Consider the following 21,949-nt stretch of genomic DNA (forward strand, 5'->3'; position numbering starts at 1 on the left):
ATATGTGGTAGTAGGCTCTGCTGCATGCTATCTTGGTTGTCACCGAATGATATTCTATACAGAAAAGCTAATAAACCTGTAGAAGGCATCAACAGTGTGTATCTGAAAATCAAAGAGCAGAGACACCTTTTTTTGCCATCATGGCTAGATTTGCTGGTGGCAATGTAAGAGATTGTTTGATGATGATAAGGTGGTTTGCAATTTTGCTAGTGTTGCTAGCATCTGCCACTACTTGAAAGGCCTATGTCGAAGAAACAAGAAAACTGAACTGTTGAACTGTTGGTACAGCCAAAGTAGAAAACAAGGGAAGATCTTAGTAATACTGTAGCAGATAGCAGTTGCAGGCATAGGCATACTGTACTGTATGGTTGTCACCACCAACTGTCAAGCAAGAGAAGCATATCAATTTAATTTTTAGTGGAAATACAGGTTTGGATGATAAAGACATTCAGGCGTGAGTTCTGTAGATATCATCTCTTTATCAGTCTGTTCCAGTAAAAACCAGGAATGAGGAATTTAACACATGAGCCAAACAACACGCAACATAACTAAAGACATCAGGAAGACACCTTGATGGGTACATGACATGACATGCCCAGATCTACAGGTAGAAAGGTAAACCAATAAAAAACAGGTAAGGTAGATAGACATGTAGACATGCAGAGAGACATGGCATAGGCTATAGATTACTGTCAAAACATTATTCTTATCTGTTTAGTACAGTATGTGCAAACCTTGTGTGAACACTTTCGTTATTATGACATTTCAGAAACGCACCAACTAAATCAGTCGATAAGTTGATGATGACATCATTCCCTATAGATCTACAGGTTCCATTCATTCAAATTCAGTTTGTTTGACAACATGTGCAAATGGCATAACTTAACCATTCCCAATCAAACTTTAAACAAGAAAGATTGATGACTAGAGGAACCACAACAAATATTGAAGCCTTGTTCTACTGTTTATATTTTCAGAGTGAAATGTAGCCTAGTTGTCTAGCTTAATCCTTAGGATCCAGTTGTGGTTGTTGATTCATTTTTAGACAATAACATTGTTAATGAAGGGTGCGTATTTCATGTCAATGGATCGCATCTGTTTATTTTAGTTCCCAGTTGAATTAACATATTGCAAGGGGCAGAACGCCTAGTTCCATCGCTGCAAATATACAAGTCAAATGAGTGCATGCTTTCATTGCATTGTCCCATGCATGATTCTGGACTGGGATGAAGGTTCTTATCATGACCTTGTGATTGAAGTGTCCTACCTCATAGTCTGAGACATGGTCTATGGCTTTTACCTACTACAAATACACATAGCCTAGCCTGACTCCAAACTCACACTGAAGTGAACCTGTTTTAGGATGCTAAACAGAGTATGAGCAGATGAATGATTCAAGGGATGGTACTTCTTTGTAACAAAGTATGTAATCTTCAGGGAAAATCAACTTCTTGATGGACGTTTGTGCTCTGGTGAGTGATTCAGAACCATTTTTTTTTTTTACTCAAGAACAGACTCAAGGGATTATTGGATATAAATTAACCATTTGGGTAATGTTGTTCTATACCTTTGTAGTAACACTGTAGTAACACTGTAGTAACACTGACCATGACCGACCGCGCCAGTCTCATCTCCTTGTATTGCCAAGTTGCCAGTGCCAGTCAGACAAAAACAAACGTTATCTTTTGAAGCAGGTTAAGTTTATTCAACAGTCAGAATATGTAGAATAATATCATACATGTAAAGTCCACTTTGGCACCAATAGTTCAATAAATAAACATGTTCCTCTTTTTCAAATGATGTCATCTAAATAAATAAAGCATAACTTACTACAATAAATATACATTTTATATAATACAGATGCATTGCATCGAACTTATACTGCAGTTGGTCAACATAGTCCAACAATGCCAGAGGAGAAGGTTAGGTTACTGTTTGTAGTTTCTCATACATTTGCCCTCCTTTGGAGAGGAAGGTTATAGGGGAGGTCAACAGAGAATACCCCAGCGTCCCAATTCTCTACCCTTTTCCCTGAAGTGCACACTTGTTCACTACCCTACATGGATTTAAAAAGCATTTTGATTGGTAAGCATGGGCTTTCACACCAATCCTATTAGACCCATGTCAGGTAGTGGACACATCGGGATGTAATTCAATAGATATAATTCTGGGGAGTATTCATACTGTAACTGATGGAAAATATGGGGGTTATCAAAAATGAGCGATAAATACATACATATCATCAACTTTAAGATGGCAATTTGTTTTTTCTGACTTGTTCTTTTTTCAAAATTGCAGTCCCATCAGAACAGGCAAAAAATAAATTGCATTTACAGTTTTCGTTATTCAAACATACATAACTCCTTGACTGAGGTGTCTTCAACAATGTGGATCATTTGTACCATGCCAGAGATATTGTATTTTCTTCATGCAAGAGGAGCCAGTCCGTTTTCTAGTGCACAAATCAAATTCTTCTCTCTATTTATAGCCTCAAGTTTCCTCAAGCTTCAAGCTCTTAGTCCTAAGCCTTGCATGTACTGTGTCCGCGGCAGCTAAAGCTAACCTGGACCGCCATTCTGTCCTCATTGATAGGACAGTGTCTGTGGAATCCCTTGGTTTTTAAGCACATTTAGACTTCAGGCTATTACGGTCTTGGTGAGACCTGTTGTCTTGGCTTAAGGCCAGCCTGACTCTTTAACTCATTGCTCTAATTATTTGATTGGACTTAACCTAACCCCATTGGTTTCTGACTATGCAAGGTGTTCATGTCTGCAGGTAAAATATCTGATTTGTTTTTTAGGGGGAAAACAGCCCTCAGTCAGCAGTCTTGTTGTTTTTGCATCTTTCAGAATTGAGAGATTGTGGACCTCTTGTTTGAGGTTCTTTGGTCTTCCACTTGGTTACTCTCTGAAATGGGAAATCCTACAATTAGATGTTGTCATGTGTTTATTTGGCCACAATTAACCAAAGAGCTTATGATTTAAAAAAGTACAGATGAAATACACAGACAGATGAAATTTAACCGGTTATGTTTGCACTACATGTGTAGTTAATTCCAAATGGATCTGACTAAGTTGAATCTCCAGTGTTCTCCAATAATCTAGTGACTATAAATAGCTATTAGTGCTGCATGGTCGCTTGCATTTCTCTCTTTTGCACTCAGTGCATTTGGCCCAAGTGAGTTATAAAGGAGGTAAGTGGATTAGAGTAGTCTATTAGGGGATTTGCACAAATGGTATGGATTTGTGGCGGCTAAATCAGGGTAAAAGACTGAAGCACAATCCCTCTCGCAGTCACATTTACGATGCTACAGTCACTCGTTTAATAGATCACTCCAGTACCAGATGATCAAACAGCTCTGCATCACATTCATCTCAGTTCGATGTGAGGAGTGAAGAGTGAGCCATCTTGCTGTAAATGGACTTTGTTAAAATGTTGTTTTTTCATTTGGATTGTTCTCTCATGGAACAGGCGTATACAGTTAGCCTACAGTCATTGCGTTATGTCAGAGTAACTACTGTAGCTTCTGTTACTGAGCTGAAATCACAAATGCAATTTTTGTTTAGCATGCAACAAGCATGGTTTCAGATCTTTGTCCCTATAGGGTTTATATTGCCAATACAGGTCATTGATGTACAGTATATGCTATGGATGTATCTTTGTAGAATGGTTCTGGTGATAACCTCAGAGAAAGCAGCATCAAATTTTAGTGTCCTTTTGTATTGGGTGTTGTTGTCCATATCGGTCAACATACAATAAATGAGGTAGATTTTCATGGTTACTGGTGAAGGGCGGAGATTTTATTATTTAGTCCATTAATTGTAATGTAAGGTAATGCCTATACACTTGATATAATGTGTTAAGCTTGCTATAAATGTTTTTTCAAGCCTAGGCCTACCTTCTCACCGCCCTTTGTTGTTGCTCATCCAAAGACACCTTATGCCTTATAACTGTAGGAAGTAGAGTTACACGTTTTGGAGAAACACATTGCTTCATCTTGGTTTCAGTTCAATTTCATTATTTGCATTCACCACTATATTGTAGTATACTCCATGTACTTTGTATACCTCAACACACTGACTGCAGACATCTCTGAAATAAAGTGTGGTATAGGACCCATCTGGCATGGGGAGCATGCACTGTTCAGCTAGTTGTACCTTAGCTGATCTCTCATATACTGTACTGTACATTAGCCAGTGGAGCAATTGTTTGATAATGGAAACAATGAAAGCATTGCTGTGCCTGTGATGACCTATGATGATGACAAGCAGGTCAAAGGTCACACAATGTATCATTCTTACAGCAGACAGAAGTATCCCATGAAAGGCAAAGAAAGCAAAACAGAACGGTATTTGCTGTTGTCCAAAAAAAATAAAATATTTTCCAATATCCATACTCCCTCCAAGTGTCCTTCTGAAGGAATAATTTATGGTTTATTCCTGTTTTTTTTTTTGGGGGGGGGGGTTTGCAGTAGTTGTTGCATTTCCTGTGGCTTTAGCAAGTGTTTCCTCAACCCACACAGTACAGTATCTACGACCTCATAAAAATGGTTGCTGCCAGTGACCACCATTATACGCAGCCAGTGACCACCATTATACGCAGCCAGTGACCACCATTATACCAGCCAGTGACCACCATTATACACAGCCACAGTCCAGAGCCGACCACTCGTTTAGTGTCTTGTATTTATTATTGTTGTCCAGGAAGGATATGTCATCATCATACGCCGTGGGGCGACAACAGGGACTCCTCTCCCTCCGGGCGATGCCCTTATTCTGCCATTTCTTCAGGATGACGTCGTAGTTGCGTCGGCTGGCCTTGCAGGAGCCGCTACAGTACCTGAACAGTAGTGTCTCATCACTGTCATAGCCCAGGCCCAGCTGACTGACTGTCACCTCTGCCTTCCTCAGGGAACACGGCTTCATGGCCTTCTTGGCCCGTTTAGTCCTTTTGCTCTGCCTGGCCTCCCGCCTGGCCTTCCTCTCCACCAGTGTCCCGATCACCTGCTTCAGCTCGTCCTCTGTGAAGCTCTGGAACATATGCATCACTGGAACAAAACCGGAGGAGAGGAGGTTTTAGGGTCAAGGAAGACACAAACATCTGTATACTGTATGTGTAATACTAGGCCTGGGGAACAATTGACTCTTTTTCTGCCCTTTATGGAGTGTGACATTTGCTTATTAATCATTTGCAAAACATTTATGTACAGGGTGCTTTACAAAGGGTTATATGTGTATTCTCCTTTAAAACAAAACATCAAAGTAACTCCAAGATAACCTCTACCTTTCACCTTTGGAGGTTGGACATACTGTATGAATGGATGTAAAAGCTATCTAACACATCATGATATAGTGAAACCTTTCCCCAGCTGTGGAGAAGTGAGAGAAACAGTAAGGTGCATAGTACTGAAACATGTCCCAGGCATTTGAGCGCCTGACCCAGAACTTTATGTTAGAGTGATTACCAAATACCAAAACAATGTTGCCATTATATGAATTAGAACTTTATAGAACTTGTAAATGTATATAAGCATGACCAGTAAAGATTCCACTCCTGTGCTCTAGGAGCCTGTGGAGAAATCACACCATTAGTTATTTTATGTTCAGGGACGTGTGAATAAAACTCCATTATCACTGATCTCGAGTTCTACTGTAACTGTAGCAACATTCACACTGTCACATACAGTAACTTGTAAGTTTAAGATGATAAAAAAAAACTGTTCTCTGGTATTGGACAGGGTTGTATACAGTTAAAGCAGAGGAGTAATCACCAGACAGTCTATTCTCTCATTTCAGGACGTCACCTTTCCTTAAATGGCTCAGGGTCTTTTGCAACACCAGGGGGCATGTTAAATCCCACACACTCAGGCTCCTGCAACGTGTACAGTACTAAACAGTGTGTCATTCACCTGCTGCCTGGTATAACACCACTAACTGACACTTTATCATCCACGGTGATCCTGAAATAAAGACACTTTCATGCGGTTCTAAATGAAACCTTAAAGATTCTCTCTGAGTGTGGCCCCTATGGGAGGTTAATCTCCTTGTTTCGTGTGAAGATCACTGCGTCGCCTGGCAATAGCATGACAGATTAGCTGATTAGAGTATCTGAAGTTACGCTTGACCTTGCCTGGAAAATCTCTACTGGATGATCTGAATAACGGTCTGAGTTACATTTGCAGGCCGAGGCAGCAGAAGAGGACAGCGCATAGAAAAACAGATATATGAAAATGGCGGTTTGTTGAATTCAGCTAGAGTATGCACCCAGTTTTGAGGTCATTTGAGAATAGGCAGCAGTCAGAGGATGGGAGACAACAAGGACCTACATCAATACTGTACATACTCTCTCTCTCTCGCGCACACACACACACACACACACACACACACACACACACACACACACACACACACACACACACACGCACATTTTGATTTTGATTTTGATTTGATCCCCACCCTTGGGAGAGAGTCCCTATGCTACGTCTCAATTCTCTACCCGTTTCCTAAAGTGTACACTTCTTCACATGGATTTAAAAGCATGAGATTGATGCAAGTATGGACTTAAGGAAGTTTCTACCCTAAAGTCCGTTCCATGTAGGGAGTGCACACTTCACGAAAAGGTTAGAGAATTAGGACACAGCTTCTCCCTCTCTCTCTCTGACACTCATGTACCCGAAGAGACACTCTCAACACCATAACTAACATTTCACATTTCTAAATATTTTATGTTTTTCATTGTTTTGAATTTTTTTATGCATTTTCCTTTTTTTACACACTTTATCATTAGTTTATGCCAGTCTTTTTTTATGCCAGTCTTTTTTTTTTACCTATCGTTTTTGTCTATCACTCCATCCATGGATAATTAAGATGACGCTCCTGACTTTAACATGGACATTAATGCAGTTAGCTATCTGTTCTCTGAACGTCACACTGTTTGATTTGATTACCATGGCTATTGCTAATTACAGTAAGCTGCATTTGGCTGCTACTCCAACATGCTGTCTGTAAAGGTACACTAATGATGGCCTTCAGACCTTCCAACAAAGACTGCCCCACATTGACATTACATAAGAATTGAACTGTAAACATTGGACCAACCATTTTATACTTTATAGGCCTGTATAGTACCACAAGTTTATAGTTTTTATTTTTACAGTTGTCATTGGTTGTGAGTGAGGTGACAGGTGAGTTCCTCCCCATACAATGTAAAGAACTTTGAGAACTGCACAAATCCAATCAATATTTGATATACAGTATGCAATTGAATCAGAGCTTTGACGCAAGAGTCAATCAACCCCCCCCCCCCCCCCCCCCACACCTAATCAAGAGAGGTGCTAATTGGTGACAATGTTTCTACTTACATTCTGTCAGTATAGAACTGATTCCTTCCGTCGACCGGGCTCTGCGCTGTCGGCTTGTGATCAGTGAGGATGAGGAGGAGTTGGATGAAGAGACGGAGGATGAGGAGGAGGTGTGTGACGAAGAAGAGGAGTCCCATGTGGGGGAGTGATGAGGCAGGGTGGGGACCATGATTCTAGTGAGGAAGAGGGACAGTGCTGCACCACAGAGAGTCAAGACGATGGCGGCGCACTTCCATAACTTCATCTTAGAATGAGTAGGAGCATTGACACTCTGAAAGACAACAACAAACAAACAAACAAACAAACAAACAAACATATTTAGATGTACAGTAAGTACATTAGGAGAGAGAGTTGGAGAACCCTGGCTCAAACTCATCCCAGCACAGGATGGATGCTACAGTTCATTCAATCAACAACCCAACACTGTATGTGTCACTGCATTTACAGCTTTGGAAAACCCTCTCGTGGCATAGTGGCCTCGATTTCAACAGATCTTATTCTCAAATGTTACCACAACTGTTATAGCCATCGACAAATACTTTGTACCTCTGCTGAAGTCATTCCACCCAGTCTCTTTTACAGGTGTAGATCGTTTGATGTGCTAAGTGTGGTTTTTACCCTGATACTCCATGTACAGAATAGAAATATTTCAGTGTTGGCAACTCATGCATGAGGTCCCTGAACACTTTTATTTATTATTTTGATGTTTCAATATATCAACAGTGAACAGGGAATAGCAGTCAGCATAGGGTCTCTGTGTAAACTCTCCCTCAGAGGCCTATTGTACAGTATGTTAGCATAGGATCCTCCTTTGGCATGGCATCAACACACATGAAAAGTGTAATAGCAGGATGGCTAGCCTTCAGTGATCTCTCATTCCAGCTGAAGATTTATCTGGGCCAGCGTAGTGTAGTCTCTCCCTGCGCTGCACAGGACAGTCAGGGACTCCTCAGGTATGTCTGTCTGCGTTTCAGTAGGCAGCCATGTGGATTTACAGTCGTTAGTACTCTCTTCTCCCCCCCAAAGCCTGCGTTGCATCAGCCTACAGGAGGAGATACTCATCGTGAAGCAGTGAGCGTCACGACAAAAAGATAAACCTGTCAACTTTAAGCTCACATACTAAGAAAATAAATGATGGCAATTGTCTCAGAAGATCTTAGAGATGTTTCTGGTTATCCATGAGTGTCGACAGTTTGTCATTTTGCTCCAGGGATTGGCTGCATAATGTGGTATAAACAGAAATATGCAGTAGCAAGAGATTTCGCCTCAACTGTTTATTTTCCACTGTGGGTTTTTATTAGTTTCACATTTTGATTTAAACTTCCTATGATGTATCTCTCAGTGTTGGCTGTGAGCAATCACTTTTTTCTAGGTCTTCCCATTTTAAATTGTGTTCATGGATAATCTATGTTGAAATCTCTCTTCTGTTGTGTCTCTCAAATGCAACTATGATGTGTCTGTCTTGAGTTATTATCCTCCAGCCTCAGACCAAAGAATGTAGCTAAAGAAAGTATTTGAAAACACTACTCCTGTTCAGTGGTGTACACTGTATTTATTAAACAGCTTTGTACAATTGTCTCTTGGCCATACATGTTCATACCTGGTCACAAATATTTATGAAGACCCTGTTAATGTTCTAGACACCAAAGCCTCCATGACCTTTTCACTACTTTGTTGTTTACGTGCTAGTGTGTGTGTGTGAGAATGTGTGTGTGAGAGAGAGAGAGAGAGAGATAGAGATAGAGAGAGACATTCCCACACTCATCTATTCATCTATTGATTCTGATTCCTCCTATATTTGAAATGTGTGTTTGTTTATGCTTCTACAGGACAGGAGAGGGACAGTACATGGGAGGATGGCGGGGTGCAAACCACTTCTCCAGATCAGGAAACGGTAAACTGACAGTGGCTGAGGACATATCCAGACCAGCTCTGTCAAAGTGCTTTGCCAGACTGGAGGTGAGAGCTGTGTGCTCTGGCCTCCGCAGGCCCGCGGCAGGCAAAGGACAAACGTGGTTGGAGAAGAGAACGGCTCAGGGTTACAAGGTTACATGCCTCCTGGCAATACTCTGTGGTTGTTTATATTTAACTCAGACATACAACCACATACGTTACCACCAAAAGCTTTTGAAATGCCACTAATGGTTTACTGCCTTGTAAATAGAAGCATCCTGTTAAGGAATGGTCTTTTTTTTTGTTGTTTGAGTCAAATGTTAACAGTCCCATGTATCCTGCCCCCGTCATCTCTCCAGTGAGCTCAGGATCCACAGCTTACTCAGGTCCAAAGAATTGCTCATGGATACATACTGTACTGCCTGCCAGCTTGGCATTACTGATATCCATTGGCACAAACAGTAGATGCCAGGGCATGGAGTGGGGTCATAGAAAAATTCCCTTGGCACTCAAACCATGAAAAACGTTCATAGTCATTTTCATCATTACTACACAATGGGCCTCAAATATGCTGATCTATGATTCTCAATATCTCAAATATGCTGCATTGACTTCCTGAGTAGTATCATTTCAGAGAGCCGCAAGGCATATCTATTTCCAATAGTTCTGTGAATTGTCAAGTCCAAATAATGATAATAATGAAATGTTAGTAAATGTTTCCTGCCACATCATAGCTACATCCTCCTTTTCAAATTTGTCATGATTACAATATCCATCTTTCTACAGCACAGATACTAAGGCTTGACATTTCCTCTTGTCCATCCATAAGCCTACAGTATAAAAGAGGAATTACCTCCCTACCCTCTTAGAAAAAAGGCTTCCAAAAGGGTTCTTTGGGTGGTTCCGGTGGAGAACTCTTTCAACAACCATTTTAGGTTCCTTGTAGAACCCTTTTGGGTTCCATTTAGAACCTTATGTGGAAAGGGTTCCACTGTACATGAAACCAAAAAGAGTTCTACAAAATGGTTTTCCCACAGGGACAGCCAAAGAACCCTTTTGGGTTCTATGTACAGTAGAACCTGTTTTTCAAAGATGGCTGTGTATGACCTACCTTCTAAGAGTGTACTGTGTATGACCTACCTTCTGAGAGTGTACTGTGTATGACATTGAATCATATCAGGTCTTTGTGCCTAAGTGAGGCAGTGCATTCAGCAGGGGTGCCGATGATAACAGAGAGGTAATAGTGTACCAGCCTGAAGCCTGAAGCTGTAAGCCACTCACAGTGTCTTCATAGAGAATGTTAAGAGCCTCTATTCTGCCTCAGCAAAATGTGATGTATGAACCTCACCACTGACTCACAGTCTGATTGTCCCATAGAACCTATTTATATTAAAGGTTGTGACCGCCAAACCTCTTATCAGATCCAATGTGAGGGTTCTTTTGTGTTTCTCTCTATTCCACAGCTTTTTCTCTTTTACTCCACGGGACACTATTTTAATCCCTCATTCACTTTTCAAAAGGGATTTAGCCACAGCAGAGAATTTCCTCAGGTAATATTTTGGTAAGGTCTTGGGTGGAATTGTGGAGGCCTTAATGAATGAGTTGCTTTGGAATAGCTTTTGTGTTTTTTTGTCAAGAAAAGTATAGTATGGATTCAAAAAACATCTCTTGCAATATTGTGTGTGTGGGGGGGGGCTGGTGTGTGTGTGTGTGTGTGTGTGTGTGTGTGTGTGTGTGTGTGTGTGTGTGTGCCTGTGTGTATGACTGAGCTCCTCAGCAGAAATATGACTAAAGCCATTATTTTCTCATGACGTCCATGTGTACAATGACTGGACTTCACACAGGAAAACAATAAGGAACGTTACTCACAGCCCACTTAGCCTAGCTCCCCTCAACAGGAGACAATTAAATTCTCACAGGAAGCTTTTGAGAAGCTGTAACTTTGAAATGTCAGGGTTTATACAGTATATTTGTATTCCCAACCCAAAGGAAATGGAATTATTCAAATTGATTGATGGTTATTTACAGACCATTCCAAACAAACACAAATAGACCAAATTGTTCCTATTGAGATAGTCAAGTAGGTCCTTCATTCACTTAAAGATCCACAATACACTCCCAGGGCCTCTCTTTCTCTGCTGGACTTTCTCAGGCTCGTAGAACAATAGAGAAACTAATTCAGCCCATCTGCCTGTTTCACAGCATGTCCATTGGTATTACTGTACACCAGAGCTAGAATACATGGAGACATTGCTGAAGTTCCCTGTAAACAAGTACAAGAGGGGGAAGTATTTCACTGAACAGAAGCAGACAGAGTCTCCATATGTAGAATATGTGATCTGCTCACATGCATTACAGCCAGCTATCTGATATTCAGTGTATTGCCAAATAAAATAAAGGCAAAATAATAGAATTCACACAATCAGGCACTATTCAGATTCTCTAGGCCACATGGAAATTGATGAGCACCTTCAACACATTCCTAGAGAGACAACCTCAGATAGGGAATAAGGGAGCAGTCAGGAAAGACCAGAGAGGAGAGAGGAGCATGCTCTCGAGATCAGGCCTGGATTAGTGCTAATGCTTCCCAGTTTATCTCTGTCACGTGGGACCAAGCTTTACACCGCCAGCTGATACACTTCACTGCCTGGAGGTGTGGAGACAGATTCACAGGGTAATCTGATCATCATCATCATTATCATCATTCCTACCATCATTATCTTCACCATCATCCTCATCCTTATCACCTTCACCACCGCCACCATCATCATCATCATCATCATCATCATCAACAACATCTGCTGTCTTGCTATGATTGTGACATGTGCATACACTCTCTTATTGACTTTTCTTATCAGTTGATTTTTTCCCCCATTTTGATGATATGTCCTACATACTGTACTTGTGCTTTGACATGAGCAAGAACCATGTTGTCATGATGACCTGCTGATACAATTGAATTACCACTTAGACATCAGTCTGTTGAGGTAATTGCATGTTCAGTCAGACAGAGAGGGTTAAACATTCTTGGTCAAAGTTATGAGGAATAACACATCCTTTCTGCTTTGAGGCAAGCCAGGCAAGAAAGAGGCCCCAGACTACACATAGACCACAGATTTGATTGTTGCAGATCAGGGTAAATACCTGGGTTGGGGAAAGTGTGTGTGACTACTGCACTCAGAACAGGTTTGTCGACCAAAATGTAACAGAACTTCAAAATAATGTAGGGGATCTGCTTGGGCTTCAGCTAGATATATGAACCAGTTGTTGCTCTGTACTTACCCTGAGTGGTTTAGTATACAGCGTTTATAATTTCTAAAACAAATCTCTATTCCTGCAAACAAAAGCTGTCAATGGTTGTATCCATGACATTTTAGCTCACTGGAGGGTGCATTGTCATTGATAATGACAAACAGATGTCTGATGTGAGGTTCTGAGATCTGAGAACATGTTGAAGAGTTTTTGTTGATGAGCAGAAGTAGCTTCTGCCCTGAGCTAAGGGGTCCCAGGGCTCTCTCGCCCCTGTCTATTACCTTGTCTGTTGTCTTGCAGTGATGACCTCACAGATGAGAGCCAGGCTATGTCCTCTGGGGTCGCAGTGTAATAGGGGTGGTTCAGGGAGCTACACTTGTATGATGAGTAACCTTGCCTGAGACTTGAAGACTTGTGTTGACCTAGTTCTCCCTTTAAACAATACGTCTTGTGTAAGACATGTCTTGGGTTTGAAGCCAGTGATGATATTTCATGTTTCGATGAAAGTTAATGTTTCACAACTCCTCTCACGTTGTACAGTAGGTGTGGACGCGTTGGTCAACAAACTCAAGACTCGAGAGGCAAAATTATTACAGATGTCTGAAATACATTCTAGCATTTGCCTTGTGTGCTTCAGAGAATGTTTTGTTGCTATGCTGGAGGAATTCCCATTTATACATAATTCTTACAGAATGATGTAGTAGTTTATATTGTGCAATATTTAAAAGCCTTGTCTTTCTGCTTGTTTTCCCTTTCAGCAAATTCTAAATGCTTTGGGAATGGCCGGAATTGTTTGATAACAGATTTAAGGGAAATGTTTTATATCTGTGTAACAACACTGTAATTACTATAGGAGCTTTAGGAACAGCATCGTATGAACATGTTGTAATTACAGCATTACTACACAGCTACAACTTAAAGTCTTACCATGTAAAAAGAGTGCCGACACTGTAAGTGTATCTCCCACTCAGAGCTCCACCAACATGCTCCACCACTGGATAACGTATGTAAATTGAACACCTTTTCACACATTTATCATTGCTTTTTAGAGTAGTTCTGATGGGATGTCCAGCCTCCATTGACAAAACTGTTCAATCTACCATGATAAAGCTGCCATAGTTAGTATTATACTACTGTAGCTGTAGCCCTATGTTCTCCGTAGTGTCCTGAATGAATGGTAACATAACCCATGCCATCTTGAAAGCAGCAGACACAAGAAGATGTTTTCATTTCAGATGGGAGAGGCCCGTTGGGCGTGAGACTATTTTGTCGCTCCATTTAGCCTCAGGTAACCTTGAATAAAATAGCGTGACATCTGGGGCGCTCAGTGGCGTAGCACACTGAGGCGCATACCATATCATCGCAAGGTCCCTCGTTCGATTCCGGCCATTGACATATCCTGCATGTCATCCCTCCTCTCTCTCACCCATCCTTCCTGTCAATCTCTACTGTCTCTGTCCCAATAAAGCAGAAATGCCCTAAAAACATATTTAAAAATAAATAAATAAATAAAAATAGCGTGACATCGATATTTTTTCTGTTTGTTTATCTCAGCCAAAGAGGCTAGCATCGTCTCACTGGTACCCAATGGTACCCAATCACACTCGTGTTCATTCAGTGAATGTTGTTTGTTTGTGGTTCACAAACCATATTCTTCCGCATCATAAAACATAATAGCATATACAACTATAGAATATCAAAACAACACAACATATGGTTAGGAGGACCCAAGTAATTTTTCAGCAAGAGTGATCACTTATTGAAGGAGCTTCCGCTTTCAGCCACAGAAGTGGAAAAGATGGGAAAACGTTTATTTTCTCTGTAAATTATCACAGCTGGAAGATACATTTGAGAGACACTAGCGAACAGATCTCTATTTGTCGCATATCCAACAAACAAACCATTAAAACCATGCCGACCATCCACTAGTCCTACACACGAACAAACAATGGCGCTAAAGGAAAGTTATGAAAGTTGACGGGTGACTTCACAACATAGTTTATAGCATCAGATGCTTTTATGTAATGTGTATGGGCTTGACTGTTCCTTACTGGTTTTGCATGGATGGGTTTCAGCTATGTTGGTGCTTCCTACACACGGTGCGCTTCCCCACTTCCCCCGCACAGCATACTGTTGGAACACGTGTTGAAGACTTTGGGGGCTCCCCACTGACTGGTTATTGGGTTAGTGGCCTACTTAATAAACACGTAGAGGTGCTAGCCAGCTTGTAAAAACCAAAGTCCTGGAATTGCTGTACTGTACTATTACATCACATGACAGTGATGTGGCCTAATACATTTAGAAGGAAGCTCATCCAATCATGTACAGTTGACTGATAAATGCAATGTCTTGGGTCTGTCGTAATAGAGTGCACAAAACCAGAACATGCTGTTAAATCTAGAGCAATTAAAAAAGAGTGTAATTGGTTAAACTAAACCTAAACTGTTTTGCACTTTAACATGCACGAGTCTGCATTTATCCAAAGTGCACTAATCAGAAGTGATCTGTACTTAAGCTGTATACTGTGTGGTCCTCACACAGACTTGAGGAGTTAGACCTTTGACACCCCTGCGAGACTGCAGTGGAGTTAAATCACCATTTTCCTGAAAGTTAGCAGCTGCCTTGTGCTCTAATCCGGATTGTTACCAAGGTTATGGCAGTTAATAAGCTCAGAGATGGCAGGTTTTGCCTGCCATAACCTAGACTCTCTCTGTAGACAGCGCTTAATTCAACCAACACCTCAGTCCCTACATGTTGATTTCTACCATATGTTGGCTAGACTATCTACTTTGTGATTTTCCTTGTATCTCTAGCAAAGAAACTATAGGTTCTATAGGTACGAGTTCCTTAGTGATTTTTTACTGTATGTGATATGCTTCACAAAGTCATAAACAATCTGTAAAGAATGAAACTAACAACCACCCAAAAAACATGAGAGCACTACTAACATTATCTCCAGGGGGCTGAATCAGACATTACCACAGCTACGAGCCCCTTATGTACTTTGGTCTCTGTTGGTCCATGTTTAATTTAAGCCGGCCTTTAACAGTGATTACTGTCCTGTCTCTTAAGCCCCTGGCTTACACAGACCAAAGAGGATACACCGTGTCCTTACCGTTCGCCCGGCTTATCCAGACTCCTCTGTGTGTCTCTTCTGTTGACCTCCAGGTGGGACTGGGAACCGCATGGATCAATAACCAAACACTTCTCCGTTCCACACTCCTCCACTCCACCTAGACCAGAACAAACACTCCTCCACTCCAAAACAGGGTTGTGATTCAGCCTTCTCTTCCCACTGTCCTCCACTCAGATCAGGCAGAGAGAAGAGGAGAGGTGGGTAACAGTTCTCCCTTCACCCTGAACTTAAAGAACCACCCAGAGGGTGAACTGCACAGTGAGTCAGCTGTAGGTCAGCTCTCTCTATCCAGCTGGTCAACCGTGCATCAAGCAGTCAAACAGTCCAACCACCCAGTGATCAGAAAGCGTTGCTGGGGTCCTGAGCCCTGAGAACCTGGCTGCTGCTGCTGCTGCTGCTGCTGCTGCTGCTGCTCTGTCTGTTCATCTGCTGAAGACCGTCACACGTCCAGACGCTCCGCTGGTGCAGAGAGAATCTCAGAATCCCCATAGTCTTACTTCCAGGTGCCCATGGTCCATTAGCTAAGCCCAGGTGGACAGAGTTAGCTATAGGGCTTCTCTTGTAAAAGGAAGAACACAATAGCCTTTAATACGGTTCAGTCCTTCACAAACAAGCTGACTGCCAGGTATGCCCAAGGAGACCTGCCAGACTCAGAGAACGAGCCTTGGAAATCCAGCACCACTTAAGGCAATAAACATTCAGTCCCGCTCCTTGAAACCAACACTGGACTGAAATGACAAAAAAAAAATTTTTTGTTTATATACACAAATTGACAACATACATTGTTTTTGAAAATTGAGTTAGCTGAAAGTTATTATTACGCAGGACTGAAAAATGGTAACATTTCATGAGAGAATGTTTTCAAGTCCAAGATTCCGATGAGGAAGATCACTCTGTCCATTTTCGATCTCTAACAACACAGTAAACTCCAGGACAGCTTGTGAGAGTATTTCACCCTTCAGAATCTCTCAACAGAGTTGTGAGGAATATGATGAAAGCTGATTAATGACAGACTCTTACAAACAGACAATGTCTGTACAGGTCTTTCAGATAGACACCAATAGTTTCCAGTTAAAATGAACAAAGTAAATAAGCACTTTTTTAGAGATTATATCAATGTGCGTCACTCAAGGTGTATTCTCCTGCGGCTCCTCTTGAGTTAACTCCAGATCAGTCCTCACAGAGAGAGAGAGAGAGAGAGAGAGAGAGAGAGCGACTGAGAGAGTGTCACAGAGAGAGAGAGAGAGAGAGAGAGAGAGAGAGAGAGAGAGAGAGAGAGAGTCACAGAGAGAGAGAGAGAAACCCCAGCCTCGTTCTTACTTACACAAGTAAAACCAACGGTGAGAATCCCGCTCCAAAGATAGAAACTTGAATGTTCCAACAAAGTAGCAATTATGTGATTGTAATTGTGACAGCTGCTACAGTACCTGTCATACGCAGAGAGAGAGAGAAGCAGACTGAAAGATCACTGAAGTAATGCTCCCCTCTGGAGAAGTTCAATGTATCCTCCTCTGTTAGTTTAGAGTTGAACAGTGTATTATCCTCATCTGTTTAGTGAGTGCTGTGTATAGTCTCCTGCTTGGACGAACCTCCCCTGTCAGAGAGACTTGCTGTAGACTGCTTAGGTACAGAGGGATGGAAGCGAGGGATGACAGAAGGGGTGGAGGTGGGGGGAGGAGGGGTGAGGAGGACGGGAGGCAGGGGGTGGGGTTGAATTGTATAGCTTCATCACTCTTTATACATACACGGGCACACACACACATGCAAATACAGAGACATACAGACACACACACAGACACAGACACAGACACACACACACACACACACACACACACACACACACACACAGATGCTCCACCTCTCCTCTCAGGCTAGTGGTAGACTCGGGTTACTGTTAACATCCTAATCAGAGGAGGCTGGCTTGGACAAAACTCTGGACTGCTGCTGATTCACTTAGCCATCTCTCTCTCTCTCTCTCTCTCTCTCTCTCTCTCTCTCTCTCTCTCTCTCTCTCTCTCTCTCTCTCGCTCTCTCTCTCTCTCTCACTCTCTCTGTGTATGTGTGTGTGTTTGCGTGTGTGTGTGTGTGTGTGTGTGTGTGTGTGTGTGACAGCCTGCACTGACCTCTGCACCAAGGATAAAGATGCATTATGTATGTACATTAGCCGAGCCAAAAGAATCAGTGACATAATGCATTCCCTCTTGTCCTGCTGCAGAGGGCTGGTCTTCATTGCTTCTCTTGTATAATGTTTTCAATCAATGGGCAAGCTCATTTATATACCGTTTTTTCTTTGGTTTGCCTGTGTTTCTCTACAATCTCAGGCTGAAATTACCCATAATCTAAAGCTTGGTATGAGAGGCATTGTGAGCATTGTTATGTGTACACACGCACGCACGCACGCACGCACGCACGCACGCACGCACGCACGCACGCACGCACAGACGCACACACACACACACACACACACACACACACACACACACACACACACACACACACACACACACACACACACACACTCAAAGCACCCCCTTCCTCCGTTTACCTTCTGCCTCCTTTTGACCATCCCCATGACTGTGGCCCACCACAAAGACCCAATACGCCCACACAGGCCCCACCCAGCTACTGAAGGGTAAAAGAGGAGACTTGTGACAGTGTTGTTTCAGTGCTAATCTATAGAATACATTTGAATTTAATGGTCCATTTGATATGCCCAACCCCTAACATTTGTTGGCATAACAATTCACTCCTCCCATTCACATCAATGGCTTCTTTGATGAAAGCCCTGCAGTACAGAATCTGTATGTATCTATGTATTTTCTTAACTTCTTTTGTATATTCTCATACAGTTAAGTTATTATAATCAAAGTCATATTCGACCTTGGGACGTAATAACCCTGTGTTTACAAGTATACATTCCTCCTCGAATCCGAGCGTGATGAAAAAATGTGCTGAGTTTATGTACGTGTCGATTTAAGAACAATCAATGCAATGGTTCTGTGGAGAGCTCCTCTCCAGCGGGGTACGCCTGGGAAGACTCCAGGTGCAGCGGGAGAACTTGGCTTCAGTTCAATGACACACAGAGACACTTCCGCTGGTTGGGGATTACACTGCATGAAAGAAAAATCAAAGCAATGTTTTCTTCCACTTTGGTTTCCAATAGATACCACTTATATGTTTAAAAGGACAGTGGTGGATGTGGTCTAGAGAATGAACAATAGTGGTGATCGGTTTGTTTGCTAACTTATTAACCCGCTCTTCTCTGTGGGAAGAAAATATAGCATTTGGAATGAGAGCATGGGCTGATGGGTGTACGTGGGAGTGGGAGTGGTTGACTGTATTCATGGGTCCTGTCCACACCCTATAGCTTCTCAATGACAACTAGACTTACATCGTCATTGCCTACTCATCATATTAGTAACAGAGATGAGACATATGTCATTATAACCAATAAAGGTTTGTAGTCATCAACAGGCAGTTATTGCCAACACCTGTGGTACAGTGTATGTGGTACAGTATGTCTCAGATGAATGTCGATCAAAGACTACGCTGTTCTGAACAGACACTAGGAACTAGGAGCATTCTGATGTTGGCTCACATACTGTGAGTTTTGACATCTAATAACTCACCATGTACTCCCTATGGTTTATGAAAAGCAGCATATTAAGGAATACATTACATGATGGACACCTGGGAAGACTTAAGTACATGTGTTGAAAGAACAAGTGTCAAAAGCATCCCAACTGGCGCTTAAAGCTTACAAATATAATAATTCCAAGCTTTTTCATGAACAACATAACATATTGGGATATGTTCAAGTATCCAAGTATTCATGTTGGAAATTTGAGCCCAAGATTCTCCCAAGCAGCTGGAAAATAGGGAGATTAGGGATTCTGCTTCTGCTTCTGTGAATCTTCAGCTAGCTACTGTTTCTCTGTGTTACTGTTCATCAAAGATATCACGTCCAAGGTGTATAACTCTTACTAGAAACACTCCTGTCCATGTTATGTTTGGCAGACTCACAGTAGACAATCAAGGGTAGTCAATCAGTTGGGAACCGTCTCTCCTCTGATCTCCAATCAAATAAACAACTCAGAGAAGTGGGCAGGAAGGCAGCTAAACAGCAAACGGGCCAATGCCTACACTTGCTCCCCGGGGGCAGCTGGAGGCCAACATACACAGCTAGCAGAGGTGAGTAGAGATGGTGGAAGTGGGGTGGACGCACTCACAGTTACAAAGAAAACAAGGTAGGTTTGCATAAATAAAAAAAAAAGCAGATTTCAATATCTTCCTTTTCTATGTCTGTTTTGTGTGTGAATCTACTTTGTTACTGGTTGAACTCTCTATTGAGGACTTTTATTCCCAGATTGGGTGGGCTTGATTGTGTCTCTCTAGACTATCACTGTGCTCGCTGCTTAACCAGTGAGGTGAGGTGTGAACATAAGAGGATCAGGAATGCCAGCCAGTTTGGGCGTTATACAGTATTTACACTAAACTGTGATTGGCTGAGACCTGCAGATGACAGGATCCTTTAAAGACCCAATGCTTGTCTGACACCCTCCCATCACATCTCACCTCTCCCTCCACTTAAACACGCTCAGGAGGATTAAGGAGACAGCACAGACAGGAGATACAGTCGAGGACATAACTGTGCAGTCGGCTTTTAGCACCTAGTCAAACATAATCTGTTGTTTGTATGTAATGCACTGTATCTTATAGAGTTACTTGTAATGGGCTGCAATCAAATTCACTCAGGTCACTATAGGGATCTCTGCTGATTGAAATTAACTATACACAAATGACAGAATAAAGGTATGGAAAAATAAATTGCTCTATCTCTTTATTGTATTGGTAGACACAGACGTAGTTGTAGGCGTCATAGAAACTGTTGTTGCAGTGATTGTGGTACAGTAGTAGCAGTGGGTAGCAACACTCTGTTGAATGTCTGTTCAACACATTTCTTCAATGGCAAATTGGGTATATTCGGTTCAACAAGTAACTGGAAAATCTTTGTTGAAACAAGCTGGCACTTGACCTCGCAAAAACAGCCAAAGCATAATTGGAAGCTGCAGTCTGTCGGGAAGGAGAAAACATAGGATGTGTTATATAAAGACAAAGAGAAGAGAACTTAGTCACGTAAGTCACAGGAAAACAAACATATCTTATGTCAACTATTAAACTGCCAAGACTAACACCTCATGTGACACAAAATGAAATAACATGACATCTATGAGGTCTCCCAAGTCTGTTTGAACAAACCCAGTTTTCACCAGATACAATACAATGTTTCCCAAAGCCTTCATTGTGTGGCACCAAGCTAAGTCATCAATTAACGTCATCATTTCAATTAAAGAATCTGCAAACCATCAGGAAAGCAAGTACCATCTATACAACAAATTGCTCCACCTTACAGAATGCAACATTCAACATTTTATTAAACCCTTTTACCTATACACTTCAAAATCAGTAAACAATGTCTTGTTCCCATCAAACTAAAATATTTCAAGAATGCATATGTTTCCAGACACACATATGGCTCAAACAAACGGACTTAAACAAAGTTAGTCAAAGCATTTATTTTTTCTACATGTTCTATTGCGTAAATCTGTGTGTGCAAGTTGATTGGATCCATCTGCTATTGAACCTCTGCAACACAGACCACGGCTTGGGTTGTGTGCACTTGGTTGGTCACGAGAGTGTGTTTTTTCACTTCCTGTGCTGGACCATTAGACAGGTTGGCACGTGTGGTTTTATCTGCTCTTACTGGAGGCTCCTGCGTTGCTTCACTCTCTCGTTCTACTCCAGATGCACGCACACAGGCACACACACACTCATGCACACACACACACACACACACACACACACACACACACACACACACACACCCACACACACACACACACACACACACACACACACACACACACACTCATGCACACACACACACACACACACACACACACACACACACACACACACACACACACACACACACACACACACACACACACACCCACACACACCCACACACACATTGGGTATACTGGTGGAGGTATCAGTCGGAGGACGGTCTCATTGTAATGCATGGAATGGAATGAGTAATGGTATCAAACGTGTGGTATGGTATCAAACATGTGTATTCGATACCATTACCCATTCCTTTCCATGCATTAGATGGCGTCCAATTTATACCTCCACCAGCCTCCTCTGGTCTACATGTGCCTTGAACAACATCTGAACATTGTAATGGCAGATGCAATGTTTCAAGTTGTTCCTCGGGGGACAGTTCTGGGTCCACCATGACCAAT

At 41.9% G+C, this 21,949-nt stretch overlaps 1 protein-coding gene across 1 annotated transcript; it reads right to left on the reverse strand.

Moving 5' to 3' along the window:
• Positions 1-1,696: 1,696 nt before the first annotated feature.
• On the reverse strand, positions 1,697-15,770 carry nrtn (neurturin). The gene is made up of 3 exons (XM_083672498.1): positions 15,621-15,770; positions 7,361-7,631; positions 1,697-5,047 (listed from the first exon to the last, which is right to left on the reverse strand). The coding sequence occupies exons 2-3, from the start codon at positions 7,602-7,604 to the stop codon at positions 4,638-4,640; spliced, it is 654 nt and encodes a 217-aa protein (XP_083528624.1). The 5' UTR covers positions 7,605-7,631; positions 15,621-15,770; the 3' UTR covers positions 1,697-4,637.
• Positions 15,771-21,949: the final 6,179 nt, after the last annotated feature.

Source organism: Argentina silus, assembly GCF_951799395.1.
Source record: "Argentina silus genome assembly, chromosome: 6".
NCBI lineage: Eukaryota > Metazoa > Chordata > Actinopteri > Argentiniformes > Argentinidae > Argentina > Argentina silus.

Coding starts and splice junctions, on each gene's coding strand:
- nrtn (XM_083672498.1), bottom strand. CDS start 7,604: ATGAAGTTATGGAAGTGCGCCGCCATCGTCTTGACTCTCTGTGGTGCA. Junction 5,048..7,360: donor CAGTTCTATACTGACAGAAT/GTAAGTAGAAAC, acceptor GTTTTGTTCCAG/TGATGCATATGTTCCAGAGC.